The sequence below is a fragment of the Sarcophilus harrisii genome, chromosome 5, assembly GCF_902635505.1.
Source record: "Sarcophilus harrisii chromosome 5, mSarHar1.11, whole genome shotgun sequence".
Taxonomy (NCBI): domain Eukaryota; kingdom Metazoa; phylum Chordata; class Mammalia; order Dasyuromorphia; family Dasyuridae; genus Sarcophilus; species Sarcophilus harrisii.
The window spans coordinates 231,242,626-231,261,585 of record NC_045430.1 but is presented as its reverse complement, the minus strand read 5'-3'; the positions used below and the strand labels follow the sequence as shown (position 1 = coordinate 231,261,585).

The 18,960-nt window shown below is 36.2% G+C and overlaps 1 protein-coding gene and 1 long non-coding RNA gene across 6 annotated transcripts in view; one reads left to right on the top strand and one right to left on the bottom strand.

The window, feature by feature from the left end:
- The window catches only part of LOC116419465, a 132,800-nt gene that overhangs the window by 39,059 nt on the left and 74,781 nt on the right, over nt 1-18,960 (bottom strand). The window lies entirely within an intron of this gene.
- The window catches only part of ARMC3 (armadillo repeat containing 3), a 131,822-nt gene that overhangs the window by 48,078 nt on the left and 64,784 nt on the right, over nt 1-18,960 (top strand). For all 4 annotated transcript variants that reach the window (XM_031939869.1, XM_031939868.1, XM_012551246.2 and 1 more), the window contains 3 exons: nt 4,327-4,510; nt 17,571-17,723; nt 17,922-18,027. In XM_031939869.1, coding sequence (XP_031795729.1) covers nt 4,327-4,510; nt 17,571-17,723; nt 17,922-18,027 — 443 coding nt within the window. The remainder of the gene's footprint in view (nt 1-4,326; nt 4,511-17,570; nt 17,724-17,921; nt 18,028-18,960) is intronic.

Sequence of the window (18,960 nt, the reverse complement as noted above, 5' to 3'; positions counted from 1 at the left end):
ATATCCATCAGGAGCAAAGTCAGATTACCTTGGCTCTGGATTTTGTTCAGTGAAAAGTCTTGCCTGCCTTCTTTTCTATCTTTTATTATTATTAATAATAATTATTATATTTTTATAGAACTTTTAAGGTTGGCAAAATACTTTACCATATTATTTCATTTTGTCTCAACAACCCTGGGTGGATTGTTGAATAAGTGCTACAAAACACTTTAATGGATCCATGATCCCATTACACTCTCTAATTGGTCGGGTGACAACTCAGGTTATGCAGCTGAGGAAACTGAGACTTGAAGAAGTTAAATAATGTCTAAAGGCATAATGAAAACTCGGATCTCTCCCAATTTAAAATACAGTGCTTTTTTTCTAATGCAATTCACTCCCTTTTTGAATTGGAATTTATAAAGTAGCTTCATGTATGTAATTTAACTTGTTATTTATAACAATTCTGTGAAGTATGTAGAGAATTGGAGGGAACTAGCATTTATTATGTGTTTTGTGTATGTATTATGTGTATATACCAAACAATTAGTTATTTTAGCAAAGTAGCAGGATATAAAATAAACCTACATAAATCATCAGCATTTCTATATATCACCAACAAAGCTCTGCAAGAAGAGATAGTAAGAGATAAAACCATTGAAAATAACCATAGAAAATATAAAATATCTGAAAGTGTGGAAGAGACATGAGCAAGAAGAGGCATGAGTCCAGAAGGCCAATGTAGTAGTTCCAGAGACAAAGAGATGATGAGGTTCTGAACTGGGTGCTGATCCCATGAGTAAAGAGAAGAGACTGGTGTGAAAATTCTTGTTAGTAATTGCATAAGTACGTGACATGAAGCAGTCAGGACTTGTGACTGCAAGCTTGGGAGACTGCAAGAATGGTGGTGTCTTTGGTGGAAAAAGCAATGAGTTGTTATGGACATGTTGCCTGTGGGATATCCAGTTTAAAATAGCTGATAAGTAGTTTAGAATGTACCAGTGGAGCTCAGATGGGAGACTTTGGCTGGATATATAAATGTGGGAGTCACTTGCATGAAGGTGGTAAATAAACTAATGAAAATTAAGAAGATGAGAGAAAGAGAATGTAGGAAGAAGAGAGTCAAGGATGAAGTCTTGGGATATGCCCACAATTGGGGCATGACATGAAAGATGGACCAGACACAGAGATACAACGATGATACAGAGCAGTGCTTAGGAAAATCATAGGAGAACCAAAAAAATCTTACTCCCAAGACTCAAAAATGAGAAACCATGAGGAAGGGCAGATCTTCAAAGCAAGAGGCTGCAAAAAGGTCTAGAAGGTTGAGAATTGAGAAAAGGCCATCAGATGAGCAATTAGTTGTTTAGGAGTACCTTCAGAAGGGAGCCTGGACATCTTTAAAATTATAAAGTGGAAAAGAGATATAGGATGGTAGTCTGAGTTGATGGTAGGGTCCAGTGAGGGTTTGGGGGCCTATTTCATTACAATGAATGGCATCAATTTTCTTAACCATTAAAAGGTAAGGCCCTGAGTTGAGAGCCAAGGTCGAGGAGGTGGTGTCAGAAGTTGAGAAAAGAGGAAGAGGTTTGGAACAGTCTATGTGGGAAGTGGGATAGGGAACCCATCAAGGAAAGAATAAAAGAAAGGTTATTTGAAAAAATTAATGCTGCTTCTGAATTATGTACAATGCTTTCAAAGGTGTAAATTAAAACAAATTATATAAATTATTGAAAATAGGTAATTTTGCTTTTGAGATTTACTTAGAGGAACAGAGCCAAGATGGTGGAGAGTAGACAGGTCTTTATCTGAGCTCTCCTCGGCATGTCTCATATCAACACCAGATCAAGCCTCTAAACTGGTTTTGGAATAATAGGACCCACAAATATTTGGAGTTTTACAATTTTTCAGCAGAAGATATTTTGGAAGAGCTTCAGAAAAGGTCTGTTTCAATTGGGCATGAGGGGAGGTGGCCAAGAACAGATGCAGTGCAGGCTCCCTGGGGGGTGTGGGATCCATGGGCCAGGGGATCTACCAGGAGTCTGTTAGCCAAAATACAGCAGTGTTGACTAGTCCCCAGTCTTGAAGTTCAGAAGTTCAGAAGCCAGTGGACCAGATTATTAGCTGTGAGACATCTAACACAAATACAAAAGGCAAATAATGAGCCTCTGAATCTCAGAATAACAAGGGACTTGGCTATGCCCACCCAGCACAGGAAGAAAATGTCACTGTCACCTGTAGAGGAAGCTTGGGACAAAAAAACATATTTTAAAAACGCTGGCCATAGATAACTTTTATGGAGAAAGAGAAGAACAGACCTCAAACTCTAAAGGGCTAAAGGTGTAAATCATCTCCAGATCACTCCAAAGGATGATATGAATTGGTCCTCACCTCACAAGGTTCTCTTGAAAGAATTCAAAAAGGATCTTAAAAGAGAGTTAGAAGCACATAACTCCTTAAAAATAGATTTGACAGAATAGAAAAAAGAAAACAACTCATTGAAAAACAGAATTTGTGAAATGGGGAAAAAAATCCATTAACCAAAACAATGCATTTAAAAATTCATTTGGCCAAATGCAAAAGGAGATAAAAGAAAATGATTGACTAAAAATCAGAATTGAACAAGTGGAAGTGAATATAGACAATATAAGGATCATTGGACTTAATAAAAACCATGATGAAAAAAGAGCCTAGATATCAACTTTCAGGAAATCATCAAGGAAAACTTCCCTGATGCCCTAGAACCCAGAAGGTAAAGTAGTTATTGAAAGAATTCACCAATCACCTCCTGAAAGAGACCCCAAGATGAAAATCTCAAGGAATATTGTAGCTAAATTTCAGAATTATCAGATCAAGGAAAAAATATTGCAAGTAGCTAGAAACAAACAATTCAAATATTGAGGAGTCACAATCAGGATTACCCAGGACCTAGTAGCTTCCACTTTAGAGAGTCGAAGGGCCTAGAATCTGATGTTCAGAAAGGCAAAGGAACTTCGATTGCAACCAAAAATCAACTATACAGCAAAAGTAAGCATTATCTTTCAGGGAATAGGAGATGTCAGAAATTTCTTACTTTGTAAGGAGAAACTGTCAGGAGAAAGGATCATATTTTAGAAGAGGGTTCTCCTTTCAGAAAAGAATCTCCATGGATTGTGACATTTGTCTTTGGGCTAATAATTGATGCCTAGCTAATGTCTTTCTTTTATCTTCATTTTATGTTTGATAATACTATTGCATACTTTTTGTGATGAAGTATGGTATGCATTTATGAGATTTATACTGTCATTTTGATGCTTTTGGTTTTATTAAATATAATTGTTGGTATTATTAAATATAATTTGCAAAGTTTTAAATTTCCCATGCTTTATTTAGCTTTAAATTCTAAGTGGAGATGCAGCATGACCTAGTGATTAGAAGACAATACAGAGAATCAGTAATTATAATTTTGCCGGTATAGTTCACATATCATTTAATATTGGTTAAATCATCTTACTCATCATTTGTCTGAGACTATGTGTGAATACTTATATAGAGGTATACAAAATCATTTTTGTATGTCATATCTTAAATGCCAAACATTAATTTTTCTATATTCCTTTAGCTATTTCATTGCCTAATTTTATTCTATTTCAAGTATGCTTTTACTTGAAGCTTCTAAGTTTCAGCAAAGCACACATATGAAATACACATTTTTTATTTTGTTAAGAAATTATAATTATTGTTTGATTCTGACATAGTTTTTCACTGATGCAAGCAATTCAAAATGAGAAAACCCCTCATACTGGTACAGATGGATAACTCTTTTGCAATTGGTAGTCTTAAAATGTTACATTGGGCATTGAAAAATTAAATGCTTTGCTCAGGGTCACAGCCAGTGTGTGGGAGGCTCATGGCTCTCTGCCCACTATGTCAGGCAATCTTATCTTACAAACCTTGCAAATAATTTCTCTAACAAAAAGAATTTTTAAAATCTTGTGATTTCATACATACAATGTATCAATTAATACACATTTTTGGCTCTATTGTCCAGAACAAGTCAGTTACTCTCCAAATGCCTCTAGGGAATGATCTAAAATCCCCAATTTTAGAAAAGTTCCTAATCTGCTTTGGTAAATATTTGGGTCTAACACCTTATGGCCAATTCGCAATTTCTCAGAAGTTTATTACCATCATTCTTGTAGTGAAGGAGCAGTAGGCAAGGTGAAAAAGAAGTCAAGCTGGAAAAAGAAGTCACTGGAACTCCATAATTTCCTTCTGCCTCTGCCACAATAAATGTATACAATTTTAGTCACCCTGTACACAAAATATTGGACAAAATACTAAAATCTTTTTTATTTTTATTATTAGGAATTTAATGATCTCCACATAGAAGCTCTTGCTGTGCTAGCCAATTGTCTTGAGGATGTGGATACCATGCAACAACTTCAGCAGGCAGGAGGTCTTAAGAAACTTCTGGCATTTGCAGAAAATACCACATTTCCTGATATCCAGAAGAATGCCACTAAAGCAATTGCTAGAGCAGCTTATGATTGTATGTATAATTTTAAAGGCAAATATCATGATTGTACAACTAGTTAATCCTTTCACTTAAGGCTGAGCAAGGTCTGCCAAGCCAAATAGCATAGACATCCCTTTGTCAGTGGCATAAGACAATAGGATGGCCCACAAATTAATAATAATATAGTCATGGTCTTGTCTTTTTATAATTATTCATTCTCTACAGGGTTTTTAAATATTCTCTTATTTACTGTGGATTTCAGGATTATACAGAATATGTACATTATTTGTGATCATGAAAGCTATTGTTTAAATAAGTCTGTGCTAGGAATGATATCTATACAGTAATTTTTCAAGCTGTAATCTAAGTCTAGTAGTGCCATGTAACAGGATATGAAAAATTCTGTATTCATGACTATACATAATAAGGTTTTCATTTCAGTGATGAGTTCTGCTAACATAAATCTGCAAAACTGGAGTGGTTTGTTTGTGTCAACAGAACCAAAGATGAAATTACAATTTTAATTTATATCTATTGGGGAGTATTTTATTTAACACAATATGTGATTTAAGTTTTTTCCCCTTCTGTATCACTCCTATTTCCTAAGAATGACAGCTTGACTATTTTAAGTGAGTTACATTCTGAACATATATATATATATATATATATATATATATAAAATAAGGGAAACATTTCCTTCTTAATTCACACTAGAGACCTTCCTTGTAACTCTTGCCCTAGTTCAACAAGCAGAATTTCACTGACAGTTAGAAATTATACCTATAGAAGGTATGAAGAATTATACTGAGAAGTCTAGACCCAAAGAAAGATTTTGAAATCAATAATAACTAACAATAATAACAACAAATCACTTGTATGGTGCTTTAAGGTTTGCAAAGTACTTCTCAGACAAACCGACCTTCTCTTTGTTCTTCACACTTGGTATTCCATCTCTTAACAACCTTGTAAGGTCAGGGTAAGTATCAGCTTAGAAGTGAAGCAATTTATCCATGAACATCCAGACAATAAGTGTCTGCGGTGGGATTAGAATCCTTGTCTTCTGCCTTCTCTTGAGTCCAGCATGCTGCTTCTCAAAGTAAGGTTATTTTTGTATGGTTTGTCCTTAGTTTACACTGAGCACGGTGGGCTGGAAAAATTGCTGCCTTGGCAGTGGCTTGGCAGCAGGCCTTGTATGCAAGGAAGGGCCTTGATAACAGGGTGTATGACCTAGATTGGCCCTACACCCGAGTCTGTAAGATGAAGGTATTCACATTCTCTACCTCAGGAGATGCTTGGAGGAAAGTAGTTATGAACCTGAAGGTAGTTATGTAAATGTGAGATGGGCTGGGTGGATAAGGTGCTGGGCCTGGAGTCAGGCACTTTAACCCTGTTTGCCTTAAACCATTAATGCTGGTGTGCTGTGGTCCATGGGGTCACAAAGAGTGGGACACAACGGAAAAGCCAAACCACCACAAATATGATACAAGAATTGTTGTATTGGGTCACATGGAGACACTGCCTCCATGGGAAAGGGCCATTGGGACAGCGGCTGCCTTCCTACTGCACAGCTCGATTTCCCAGGCAAATGAGCACCTTCAGAAGCCATCTCCACTGCATTTGACAAAACAGCTGCCCTAAGCTCATGGTCACCAAGTCTGTAGCTCCTATACACCATCCACATGCACATACATATATGTGACAACTCTTCAAAGAAGTCAAGCAACTGTCATTGTCAGAAAAATCCTTGTCAACATTAATACAAACACTTTCTATTTATTTGCCTTGGAGCTTCCCCAAAATCTGGAAGGTGTGCCCATTTTACAGCAGAAGAAGTTAATTGATCTGCCTAAAATCACCAGTCCAGTTGGTGTTTGTCTTCTGTCCCTTGTCATGTAATGATCCTCTGAAGTAGTTAAATTTTATTTTCTTTAAAAATAAATAAAATGGATAATCCATTGTCTCTAATCTCTCTGAGCCCACATTGGGTAAAACCTCGTGCTGCCTCTTCTGTTCCCAGCATAAAAGGCTTTACCACCAAAGGTCTGAAGTAAGACAAGTAAAAAAGTAAAACAAGGCAAACTCTTTTGAGTGACCCATGTGACTTCTGATCACTGTTTTCCTCCTTTGCTTAGATAATGATTACCTGAACACAACCTTGTTTGGCTTGACTATGCCCCCATGGGCTGTGCAAGTACACATCCATCAGCTAACATAAGGAATATGTAAGGAAAAACTCTATTGGGATGACCCAGAGTCCGAGTGAACAATGTGGAGCAAAGGGAACAATGTGGAGTGAAGGGAAAGTGAAGCAATCTTGGCAATGAGCAGTAAAAGCATATTCAGGTCGACATCATACCAAGGACTTCTTGTTTGTACTGAAAGCACCTGGACCGCAAACATTATGTCATAGCTTGTTCTATTTAATCCCTGCCTCCAAGGCTCCCCAAAATGGCACAATCCAACCTAGGTGAGGAAAAGGAGCCAGTTTGACATAATGGATAGAGTGAGTGATTTGTATTGTGAAGAACTGGGTTTAAATCTTCTGTTCTTCCTTGCTCTCATTGTGAACAAGTCACTCAATTTCTCTCTAAGATGGATAGTATTTAATTACCAGGAAATACCAGTACCTGTAAGTTGCATAAACCTCATTATCCTGTTGTGAGGGCCACACCAAACTTTAAAATGCTACATCCATGTCTATGATTATTATTATTATTATTGAAGTCTCATGGGAGAGATATCTACAGTGCAGTTTCAAGGACTTTTCTAAATATTCTAGAGTAAGTGATGGCTGCTGCTGTGTACCCAACATTGCCCAAAGCACTTATGGTCACAATCTCTGAGAACTACCGTTGCTAGCCTCTGAATGTGGAATTAACAACCAAGATGACATCTGAACTTCTTAGAAAAGGAATTTCTTCAGGTATTTAATGTGTTTAGATACAGGCTGCAAGGAAATAGATTATAACTCCAGTGGAGTATGTGTTAACCATAAAGAAACTCCTCAAAGATACCTATTACCTTCAGTCATAACACTCAATGAAATTTCTTTGGAGACCAAACTCAAATGAATCCTTAATCTTGTTCAGCTGGATTTTCCCTCCAGGGTTCATGACCCAATTATTTCTGCCCATTTCCATATCTTTCTATAAGTTCATCACAGGAGGTCTACTTGTCATTGCTGAGAGCCTTCCTTTGATTTAGCTGCACATTTTGAGACTTATCAGTGGAACTAATAAACTGCCAGGGATTGTCTCTTGCTCTTGCCATGACACCTTTCTCCCATTTCATCAAAATTCCTTATTATGTGGTAATCCTGCTACCATTTATTGTGTAAACTTCCATTGTCCTTTTGACACTTATTTTAAATTTTTCCTATACTATCATGTACCATGATTTGGAATGCTGGTAGAATGTTAGTATTAGCAATATGGGCCTTTGTTTCTGGGAGAATTTTGAGTTCATAAAAGGAGGCTTGGAATTTCCTGAATCCAGCCTACTCTTGTCCTAATTCTGGGTCTAACTCACTGTTCATCTGAACATCCATCCCCATGGCATACACATGGCATACATGGCATACATGTGGATGAATCCTGAAGGTTAGACACTTGTTTTCTTTCATGTAGATGGTCTGAGCACCCTGAATGATTATGGATCTTTTGTAAGAGTCACTACCAAGTGTCAAGGCTTGATGCAATCACCATAGCCATGCATAGAGAGAGCATCTGAAGGGCCTTCACATCTATAACTCTTCTTCAGCTTAAAATTGGGCTCTGTAAAAGCCAGATAACCTGTCTTGAGCCATTAACCTTTGACTATCAACAAAGCATCCAACATCCCAGAAAAGGAGAAAGGTCATTATGTTTGGAGTAGGAGTCATCAGGTTCATGTCTTGATCATTCTTAGTTTTTTGTGCCCTGCATTCCAGGTCAAACACAAGACCCCCCCCACTTACCTCCTTCCCCAAAGCTCTACAGGAATCACCTTCCACAAACACTTGGAATAGTTCAGAAAATTCCCAATAATTCAAACATAATGAGACAGTGTGTCATAAATTTGATAAATTCATCACTGTCCTTCTGCTGGTGTAATCACTTGAGTATTGGGATCCAGATCACAATATTATTCTTATTTTGTTGTCTCTCAGTAAGATTAGCATCTTGTCTTTGTACAGGCTTCCCACTCCCTCTTTAAAAATAAGACAAAAGGAATGTGTATGAAGGAATACGTATGTTTTTATTGATATATTTAGTTTTTATGTCACCTGTATTTCCTAATATACCCCTTCCCCTACTTCTTGAACCTCATTTTTGCCAAATTTTGATAGTCTTTTTTACCTTCAAGTGTAATTCTTCCTTTGTCCCCTCTTCCTCAGGGCTAAGAAGCATGGATCTGCTTTTTTCCTAATTCCAATAATTTATTTTGTACACCAGTGATCTCTTCCTCCAGTGACTTTATAATTAGGATCCAATATTATTTTTTTCTGTTTTTTTTTCATTTTTTTTTGGTTTTCCTTGATTGATTCTTGTTGTCTCATTGAGTCATTCATTTCCATTTATTCAGTTCTGATTTTTCGTGAATTATTTTCTTCATTTACTTCCCCCCCCCTTTTTTTGTATTTGTCCAATTGAATTTTTAAATGAGTTTTGTTCTATGGAATATTTTTGCATTTAACAAAACATTTCCATATGTTTTTTCTGTTTTTGAAGGAGTTATTTTCTTTTTCCATTTTGTCAACTCTATCTTTTAATGAGTTATATGTTTTTTCCATTTCACTAAGTCTATTTTGTGTTGCTTTTTCCAAACCCTTTTGCAAAGTTTTCACTTCCTTTCCCCATTTTTCTTCCAGTTCTCTTTTAAGATCCTTTTTAAGTTCTTCTAGGAGAGCCTTGTGTGATGGGGACCAGTTTATACCACCTTTGGGGGCTTCATCTGGAGACAATCTGCTTTTCGTCTCCTCAAGGTTTGAAATCTGTTCTTTTCTTTCACCATTAAAATTATCTATGTTAGAGTTCTTTTTGCTTTTTTATTCACTTTTTTTTTTTTTAAAGTTAAGGTCTGTTTTTAGGGCAAGGGAGTTTCTACAAGCGGTGACTTTCTCTACAAGCAGCTGCAGCTGCACTGGGTAGTGCTGATTCACTCCTGGTGCTGGGTGGGCGTGGTCAGGTTCCCCTGAGATTCTGGCATTTTGGGGTTCGCTATTGATCTTTTGTGTTTGTGTTGGATGTTTTATAACTTCTCTGCTGATGTATTGACTTGCAGCCAGAACAAAGTGGCCAACACTGCTGTAGATTCCTATAGATCCCTCCCCATAAATTCTCTGCCACAGGGAATCTGTACCAGCCTGTGGAGAGCACACCCTGAGCCACATCTGCCTAGGACTCTGTGCTGGCTGTGCTGGCATCTATGCTTAGCTGCTTTCACTTGTCCTGCCTCCCTTTGTGCCTAATTGAAACAGACCTTTTGTGGTGATCTTCAAAATTGTCTTTTGTTGGTAATTTGTTGTACTCCCAGCATTTGTGGATTCTGCCAGTCCAGAGCTAATTCAGAGGCTGGATTTGATAATTAGTCTGATGTTGTGGGAGAAGGTAGAAAGAAGTATGTGTCCTCTCTGCCATCTTGGCTCCACCCCCGGAAGTCGAATCCAGTATTTATGAATCAATCATAAAGGGCATCTTTACCCTATCCTCTCTGAATCTGATCTAGAGAATTCTCATCAAGGTAAGGCAACACTGGCCCAAAAGTCCCTGTATCTCCACATTAGCAATATGACCCCATGTTGGGGGAATTTGAAGCTTTAATCTGACCACTGGGAGCCATTTCTGATGCTGCATTTTTCTCTTTTAAATTTTTGTCTTACTGTGAATTTAACAATTATTAAAACACATTTCAATATAAACAAGAATACTGTCACATAATACAATTTAAAAACAATTATGTAACTGCATTAAAGTTTAAAATCTAGTTACAGTATTGTTCTATTTGTGTTTGTCTATAAAAATGTAGTTAAATTGTTTTATTTGTATTTTTGCTTGTAAAAATATAGTTACAGCATTGTTCTATTTTTTTCTGTACTTTTTTTATTTAAACATGTTTCATTGAGGCTTTTTTCATATCTATCATTACTTTATATATGTATATACATCATATATGTATCAATCCATATAGCAAAACAGAGTGGCCACGAATGCAAATCTCATTCTACACCCCTACACCATCACCTCTCTCAAACCATGGGCCATGTCCTATCTGAAGCAACTGCCAGCACTAGGATTGCTGCCCTTAGCGTGGGCCTCCCAATTGCCTGCCTGTCCTTGGAGGCCTTCTCTCCTGCAGTCCTCTGTAATAGGTTTGACCTTCCTGTTGACAATATTGTCTTCTGATTCAATGACCATGTCTATCACATAAATCAGGTTATCTGTCTCTCTTTTAGGATCAGACTGTCTAATTAAATGATCTTGAAGATTAGTATTTAATATCTGATTTGAAATCCCTTTTAAGAATGCTTTTTTCCAACTCCAGATAGCCTTTACAGTCCGAACATTCAGGTCCTCCAGTTGAGGCTATTTTTTTCCTGCCTAAGGTGTAAAATAGGTATAGGAACTTGCACGGTCATATGAGAATCATGGTCAAATATCTCGCAAAATTCTAGCTGTGCTCCTTAGTCAAAGGCACCAAGCAAGCAAGCAAATATTTAAGTACTATGCTAGACATTGCATTTTCCCCCTTCCCATCCTGTTCCTGACATTGTGCAATTCAAATTGTGCCTGTAGTGCATCCCCACTCTGAATGTCCCAAAGCATCTGGGACTTACTCACCCTGAAATCTCTAGCCAGCCCTGCCTCCCCTTCACCATAGATTATTTCTTCATGGGGCCTACTTTCCTTTCTCCCACTGGTGATTTCCTTTTGGAGCTTCCACTTTGTGAAGCGGTCCCAGACAGTGCCTTCAGGGCCTCTTGGCCCCAGTGCAGACTTTCTGGATTTCAGAATCATGCCACTATAGGAGATACCATCGTTCTCCCCCTTCCCTCTTCAGTTCTCTTTGTACATTCTTGTCTTCTCCAGTTCTGGTGAGACTCTGAGAACCAGCAATCAGACTCTCTACCTCATTTTCAGTGGGACTTTGGTCTTTGAGGGAGAGTGCCCTTGGCACTTTGAATTCAGCCCTATATTTCTTAAACTAAGCAGGCTTATGTGGTTGACAGACAACGTAGGTGGGTCTACATTAGATTGTGTGACAATTGCGTCACTCAATGAGGGCAGGAATCATTTTTCTTTTTACTTGAATTTGTGTCTCTTGCACTTAATATAGTACCTGTCATTTTATAATAACTTAACAAATGTATGTTTCCTTTCCCCTCCTTCCTCCCCTCCCTCCCTCCTTCCCTCCTTTCTTCCCTCCTTCTTTCCTGGAATACAGAATTGAAAGAGTCCTTGCCTATTAGAAGCATACAATCTATTGAGTGAGACAACATATACAAAAACAGGCCTAGAGAAAACACCTATAAAGCACATACAAGGGAACCTTGGAGAAGCAGCAGCAGCAGTTTATCTCAAGCAGACAGATCTGCTTAAGCTAAGTCTTGAAGGAGGATGAACATTTTAGGAATGGAATGAATCCTTCACAGAGAGCTAAGATGTCATGTGGGAGTCGTAGCAGCAAGGAGACCAGTATGGAGTCTGTGCAGGGGAAAATGTGCAAGAATTCTGGGAAGGTAGGAGGGATGAGGTCATGAAGGTTAATGCCCAACAGAAGTTTCGGTTTGATCCTGAAAATGCTTCATAGGGTACCAGTGGAGTTTCCTGAGAGGGAATGACATAAACAGAAAATTGTCACTCAATCTAATGTAGACACACCTACGTAGCCTGTCTTCCACATTAGCCTGCTTACTTTAAGAAATATAGGGCTGAATTCAAAGTGCCAAAGGCACTCTCCCCTGAACACCAAAGTCCCACTGAAAATGAGATAGATCTGACTGCTGGTTCTCAGAGAGTCACCAGGACTGGAGAAGTAGGACAAATGACCTGCAGAGAGTGATTCCATTGGCCCCATAGTGACTGTGGAAGGAATGGTGCCGTTTAGGAGCTCAAGGGCACACATCTCTGGGAGCTTCTCACCGAAGGGGTGGAAATCAGGGAGACCAAAGCCAATGCTGAAGGATTTTTTCCCTTTTCTGGCCCTTACAAGTGCCTGCTGTTCAATTGTATGAGTGACATTTTTAATGGATCTCAGTGACAGATGTAGGTTCTTGCTGGTGCAGCCCAGTTAGTAATGACCTAGCTGTCGGTGGTACATTTGCCCTTAGCATCCACAGCTATGACTGCCTGAGGATGGCACTGCCTTTGATTGAGCCAGACTAATTAGTGGTATTTATGAGCACATGAAATGCATGTTTCTTCCAACATCTAAATGCCTATACCCACAAGACTCCAAAGAAGTGGGAGGATAACCCTGTTATCCTTTCTTAACCTCTGGGAAACACTGTGAAGGATTCCTAATCTCCCCCTGAGTTTTTAGTCCTACTCTTGTAATCTTCTCCTAGTCATGTGCAAAGCTGGAAGCCTGTAACAGCCTTGCTGTGGCTGGAGGCTGAAGCACAAAAGCCTTGGATTTGGAGAGAAGTTGGCAGAGGCAGAGAAAGCAAAGGACTGGAGGCAAAAGCTCAAGCTCTCAGAACTAAGGAGAGGGATAGGCCAGTAAGAAAGCTAAGCAGGCCCCGAGTGAAGGACATTGGACTTTGAAGGAGACAGTAAAGAATGTGGACTTTAATCCCTGGCTACTCTCCTGGTGATTACTGAACTGAAATGAAGGCTGCCTCCAGAGACCCCAAGAGATCCCCAACAGAGAACATTACACTTTAGAGAGAATATTACAGGTTAGTGTGAAAATCAAATGCAATGGAAGGCATAAAGCGCTATTTAAATGCCCTACATGCATTTGCTACAAAGTACAGTGTGAATAACAAATCTCTGGAAGACTTTCCTTGAAATCACAACTCCTGCTCCCTACCCTGATTACCAGGACCCTGAAGAATATGTGGAACATTTTTAAAATTGTATCTATAAGATAGGAAATTCAATTGAGGTGAATGAAAAAGTTACAGATCTGTACCATGTGTAAAACCAAGATTACTAAGATCTTTGATTGGACACCAGGAGGATGAAAGAATTCATTATACTGCTCCCAGATAAATTTCTAGTATTAACTTGGCATTAGGAATGAAGGTGTCAGAATAATAATAAAGAAAATTAATATAAACAAGAGTTTTTGTGACAGCAACATTTTTTTCTTTTTAAAAAGCAATTGTTTTAAAGTTCATATTGTATTAATAACATATCACATATGCACCTTCATTTTCTGTAATTAAAATGTAAATGCTTCACTTGGTGTAGGAATTCAATGAGGTACTGAGATAATGTTTTTTTTTTCATCTTTAAAATCTGTTATAACTACACAGCAGTCTGCACTTTTGAGGTTTGGTGAACACAGCTGGATTTTTAGAACATTCCCAGCAGGGTTGGGAAACTAATTACCTGTAATATTGATTTAAATGATTTTTTTCACCTCTCCAATAATTACACATGTCCTATTTTGGGGATGGAACAGTTACCCACTATAAAACCAGTTTCCTAAATTAGTTCTTTTGGCAATGGATGTTAATGCCTTTTTTTTTAAGTGACATAAATAGATGTTTATTTAGAAAGCTGAATAAAGATATATCATGAAGTATTTGTGAATAAAACTATTTGCATCAAACTGACTATGGCATTTTAAAATATTATGGTTAGAATCTTCCTAATGCTATATATTGGAAGTGAATAAATGAAAGATTCAAATATTTAAATATAATTTTTAAACTAATTATATTTATGGACAGTTTGAGTTACATTTTAAATGAAGAGGTTAAAAGATTAAAAGGATAGGATGATGAGCCATGTTTCATTAATTAATGGCTTGAAGTTCGGGAATAGAAAAAGGCTGTGCTGACCATATTACGTCTATTCTTTCTAGATCAATTATGCTCAGATGAGTGAAGGATCAAAGATAGTAACTGTCTGTTAAAAAGATGATTTGTTGTTTTGTATGAATAGCTAATCACTATAAAAGGAAAGAAAGTATATGGTAACTTTAAAAATACTTAGTTGCCAATAATTTCAGGAAAGAGACTTAGTTGCCAATAATTTCAGGAAAGAGACTCAAGACTTCAGAACTAAAATGAACACTTTAAAAATTAAATATATTGCTTTATGTAATTTTATCCCGAATTGTTATATTTTTTGAATATGAAAAATCAGTCTTTAACCTAGTAATTTATTATTAAAACATAATTAGCAATCCTTGCCTTATGATATAAATTAATTTTATTAAAAATTAATTTAAGAAAAATCTAAACCCATGACCAAACTTTGCAAAAAATAATTAACTAAATTGGTAAGGAACAGACCAACTGTGAATTCTGTGACTTGTCACACCAGTCTCCTGTACCTCTCTAGGGCATTTAAAACGTAATATATTCAGCAATTTTTTGTCTAGCACATGCTTTTGAAATGAATATGAACTAAATTACTTAGAATTAGCTTCAGAAGACAAAAATTATTATTACAACATTTAATAATAGAAAATTATTTCTAGTTGATGAAATTATTTTATCATGTTTATTTACTAATTTTATTTTTATTTGTGACAAATCCAGTCAAATCCACAGGATAAAAAAGAAAAAGTTAAGTATTTGATGTTTAGGGGATGTTTTTCATTCATTCTAGTTTTCTGTGACTAGGCTAGAATGTCATGACATATCCATATGTATATGTGTTTATGTATATTTACTTCTTGGGGGGAAAAAGGTTTTTATTCTTTACATTTGTATCCCTGGCATCTAACATCATATATATGGCACACAGTGGGCCTTTAGTAAATGCTTGTTATACATATTAATATACGTACAGGTATTTATTTTTATTCAAATAAAGCAATAGTTTATAAATGCTTTCATTATTTTAATTCCCATTTATTATTATAAATAATAATTTCAAGCTCTTTCTTCCACTAACTTCCTATTCTCACCTGATTTCTGAATTTGACCCTGGTATCTTCAAAGTCATACCTGTAGAATGTTAGACCTGGTAGGCTCCTCAAATTGTAAAATGCCTTAGAACATGGAATGTATGTATATATATATATATATATATATATATATATATATATATATATATATATATATATGAAATCAGTGGTTTGAGGACCAACCCAGCTAAATCCAAAGAAACCCAATCATTCAAGTTAAATCTACTAAGGCATGTATTAATTGTGGGGGTGTCCAAAATGAACAAATCATTTCTGAAATGCAAACTCTTGTATGTATAAAAATAAAAGACCAATTATGTCATGTTAAAGTTTAATGTAAACACTCAACATTCAATACAATCTTTCTTTGATCTGATCTTTTGCTTCTTTCTCTAATCAAAAATTAGCATGATGAAGACAAGTTGAGGTACCACTATATACCTTTCAGATTAGCTAAGATGTCAGAAAAGACAATGATGAATGTTTGGAGGGGATGTGGGAAAACTGGAACACTGATACATTGTTGGTGGAGTTGTGAATTGATCCAACCATTCTGGAGAGCAGTTTGGAACTAAGCCCAAAGGGTTATCAAACTGTGCCCATCAGTTGGAGAATGGTTGAATAAGTTATGTGACATATGGATGTTATGGAATATTATTGTTCTATAAATAATGATCAGCAGGATGATTTCAGAGTGGCCTGGAGAGACCCCCATGAACTGATGCTAAGTGAGATAAGCAGAACCAGAAGATCATTATATATAGCAACGAGACTATAAGATGATCAATTCTGATGGATGTGACTCTTTTCCAATGAGATGATTCAGACCAGTTCCAATGATCATGTGATGAAGAGAGTCAACTACACCCAGAGAAAGGACTATGGGAACTGAGTATGGATCACAACATGGCATTTTCACTTTTTTGTTATTTGCTTGCATGTTATTTTCTTTCTCATTTTTTCCTTTTTGATTTGATTTTTCTTGTGTAGTAAGATAATTGTATAAATATGTATGCTATATATTGGATTTAACATATATTTTTGCCCTGTTTTGTATATATTGGATTATTTGTTATCGAGGGGAGAGGATGGAGGAAGGGGGAATTGGAACACAAGGTTTTGCAAGGATTAATGTTGAAAATTATCCATGCATATCTTTTGAAAATTAAAAAGCTTTAATAAAAAAAAAAGAATTAGCATGGTGCAATGAATATAGGACTGGCCTTGAAATCAGGAACACCTGGATTCAAAAATTCTGCCTCTGATATATACTGTGGGACTCTAAGCAAATCATAGAACTTCTTGGTATTCCCTGACAATTTGCTAACATCATATGTTATTTACAGTGTTGCCATACTCTCATCTGTAGCTGGGGATTAGGAGACTATTTTCCTTATCAGGAATTTCCTAGATTGATGAAACCACAGATCTGGACTCCTTCCCTTAACTCCAAGTACCCTTTAACTAAATAACCATCAAGTGTGCTGGAGTTAACTTACATCTGATCAAAAGAATGGATTGTTAAATTTTCAGAATGAGCATTTACAATCATCCTTGAAAATTGGCCCATGGCACAAATCAGAGCTTGATTTCTTCTTTTGTTAATTGTTTAAACTTAAGAAAGGAATGGAGGAAATATCAATGAGGCAGATTAAATATGACTGTGTTATGCATACAGCTTTTTCAGAGAGACAGTTTTGTTTTGTTTTGAACACTGACCAACATCCCTCTGATTAACAGTCTATAATTGGTGGCCTTCCAGCTTCTTTATTAAAAAATAATTTCCACAATTATAGCATTACAAAAGATTATATTATCAAACACTAAGAAGTGTGAATAATACATTCATTGGCTTAAAGGCTAAAGAGTCTTTATTTTTTCACCTCTGTCACTTTAAATTGAAAGTAATATTCTCACATCCTTGAAGAACTTAATTTTGATGATTGTGCTCATTTCCCCACTAATAGCCTACTCCTTTCTACTTTGTATCATTTTAAAAAATCATTTTATTTTTCTTTATAAAAAGCTGAAACTAGAAAAATTCTGCATGAACAAGGGGTGGAGAAATGTCTCATTAACCTTTTGGGAGCTGAAAATGATGGAACAAAAGTTGCAGCTGCCGAGGTGATTTCAGCAATGTCAGAGAATTTGGCCAGCAAAGAGTTTTTCAATACTCAAGGTAACATGAAATATCACATTATATGCTGACACTTGTTGTTTAGTCTTTTTCTGTTATTTCCAATTCTTTTGTGACACCATTTGGGGTTTTCTTGGCAAAGATACTGGAGTAGTGGTTGGCCATTTCCTTCTCCATCGTATTATTCTCTGGTGTACTACAATTTACTCAGTCACAATTTTTTTGTTTATATTTTTAAAGGTATCCCACAGATAGTCCAGTTGCTGAAGAGTGAAAATGATGATATAAAAGAAGGAGCCACTCTTGCACTGGCTAATCTGACAACAGCAAATCAAACCAATGCAATGTAAGTCTAAAGATCTTGTACCATCATTTGTAACTTGAACATTCAGCACAACAGGGTGTCCCAATGACCATATTTTCATTTTCTTAATCTTTCCATGTATTTTGTTGCAGATGAGTCTCCCCAAAGCACTCACAAAAATTTAATGAATCAGCAAAAACAAAACCAAAAAACTTTCTGGTGGCAATGAAAAGTCCCTATTTTCTGATTTGTTGAATTTGTGAAAACTATTTGATTTAGGCAAAGTGGTAAATGCCAATTAAATAGCAAATAAAGATAAATACTTTATGAAATGATCATGAAAACTAGAAAAATAACCCAAATTTGTTATAGAAAAATGGCAGTGTCTATCCTAGGAATCAATATCTTGATATAAAGTTATTTTGTAAAACATTTATTTTGAGGAAATTCTTGAATATAATAATTTATCTATTTGACACCAGAAATGCCATTTTAAAAAAAAAATTTCTTAGGTCATAGTGTTACTAAAATTAATGTTTTTAATTTACAAAAAATGTCCCTCACAAACACATATCTCTTTTTTTTATTCACTTTTTTCCTCCCTTTCCCCAGCATTTTGGTCTTTCCATTTCTCCTAGACAAATATTTTCTTTCAGCTAAATGGAAAAATAAAATGTAATGTGGCAAAAATACATCCCACCAAAGAAAAATAATAAATAATAAAAATAATAATCTTTGACATGTTTGGGCCTTTGTTAAATTAATATTCATCATTATTTCACATAGACATGCAAATTTTCGGAATACTATGTCGTAGTAAATAATTATTTTAAAATAACAAATTTACTAAAAGTTTAAGATGATCACACTGATGTAATTGGATAACTGAAAGGTTACTTATCTTTTCTAAGGAAGCTAGAATAAATATGCTGATGTGATAAAAATAATTCATAGAAACTGACCATGGCTAATTCT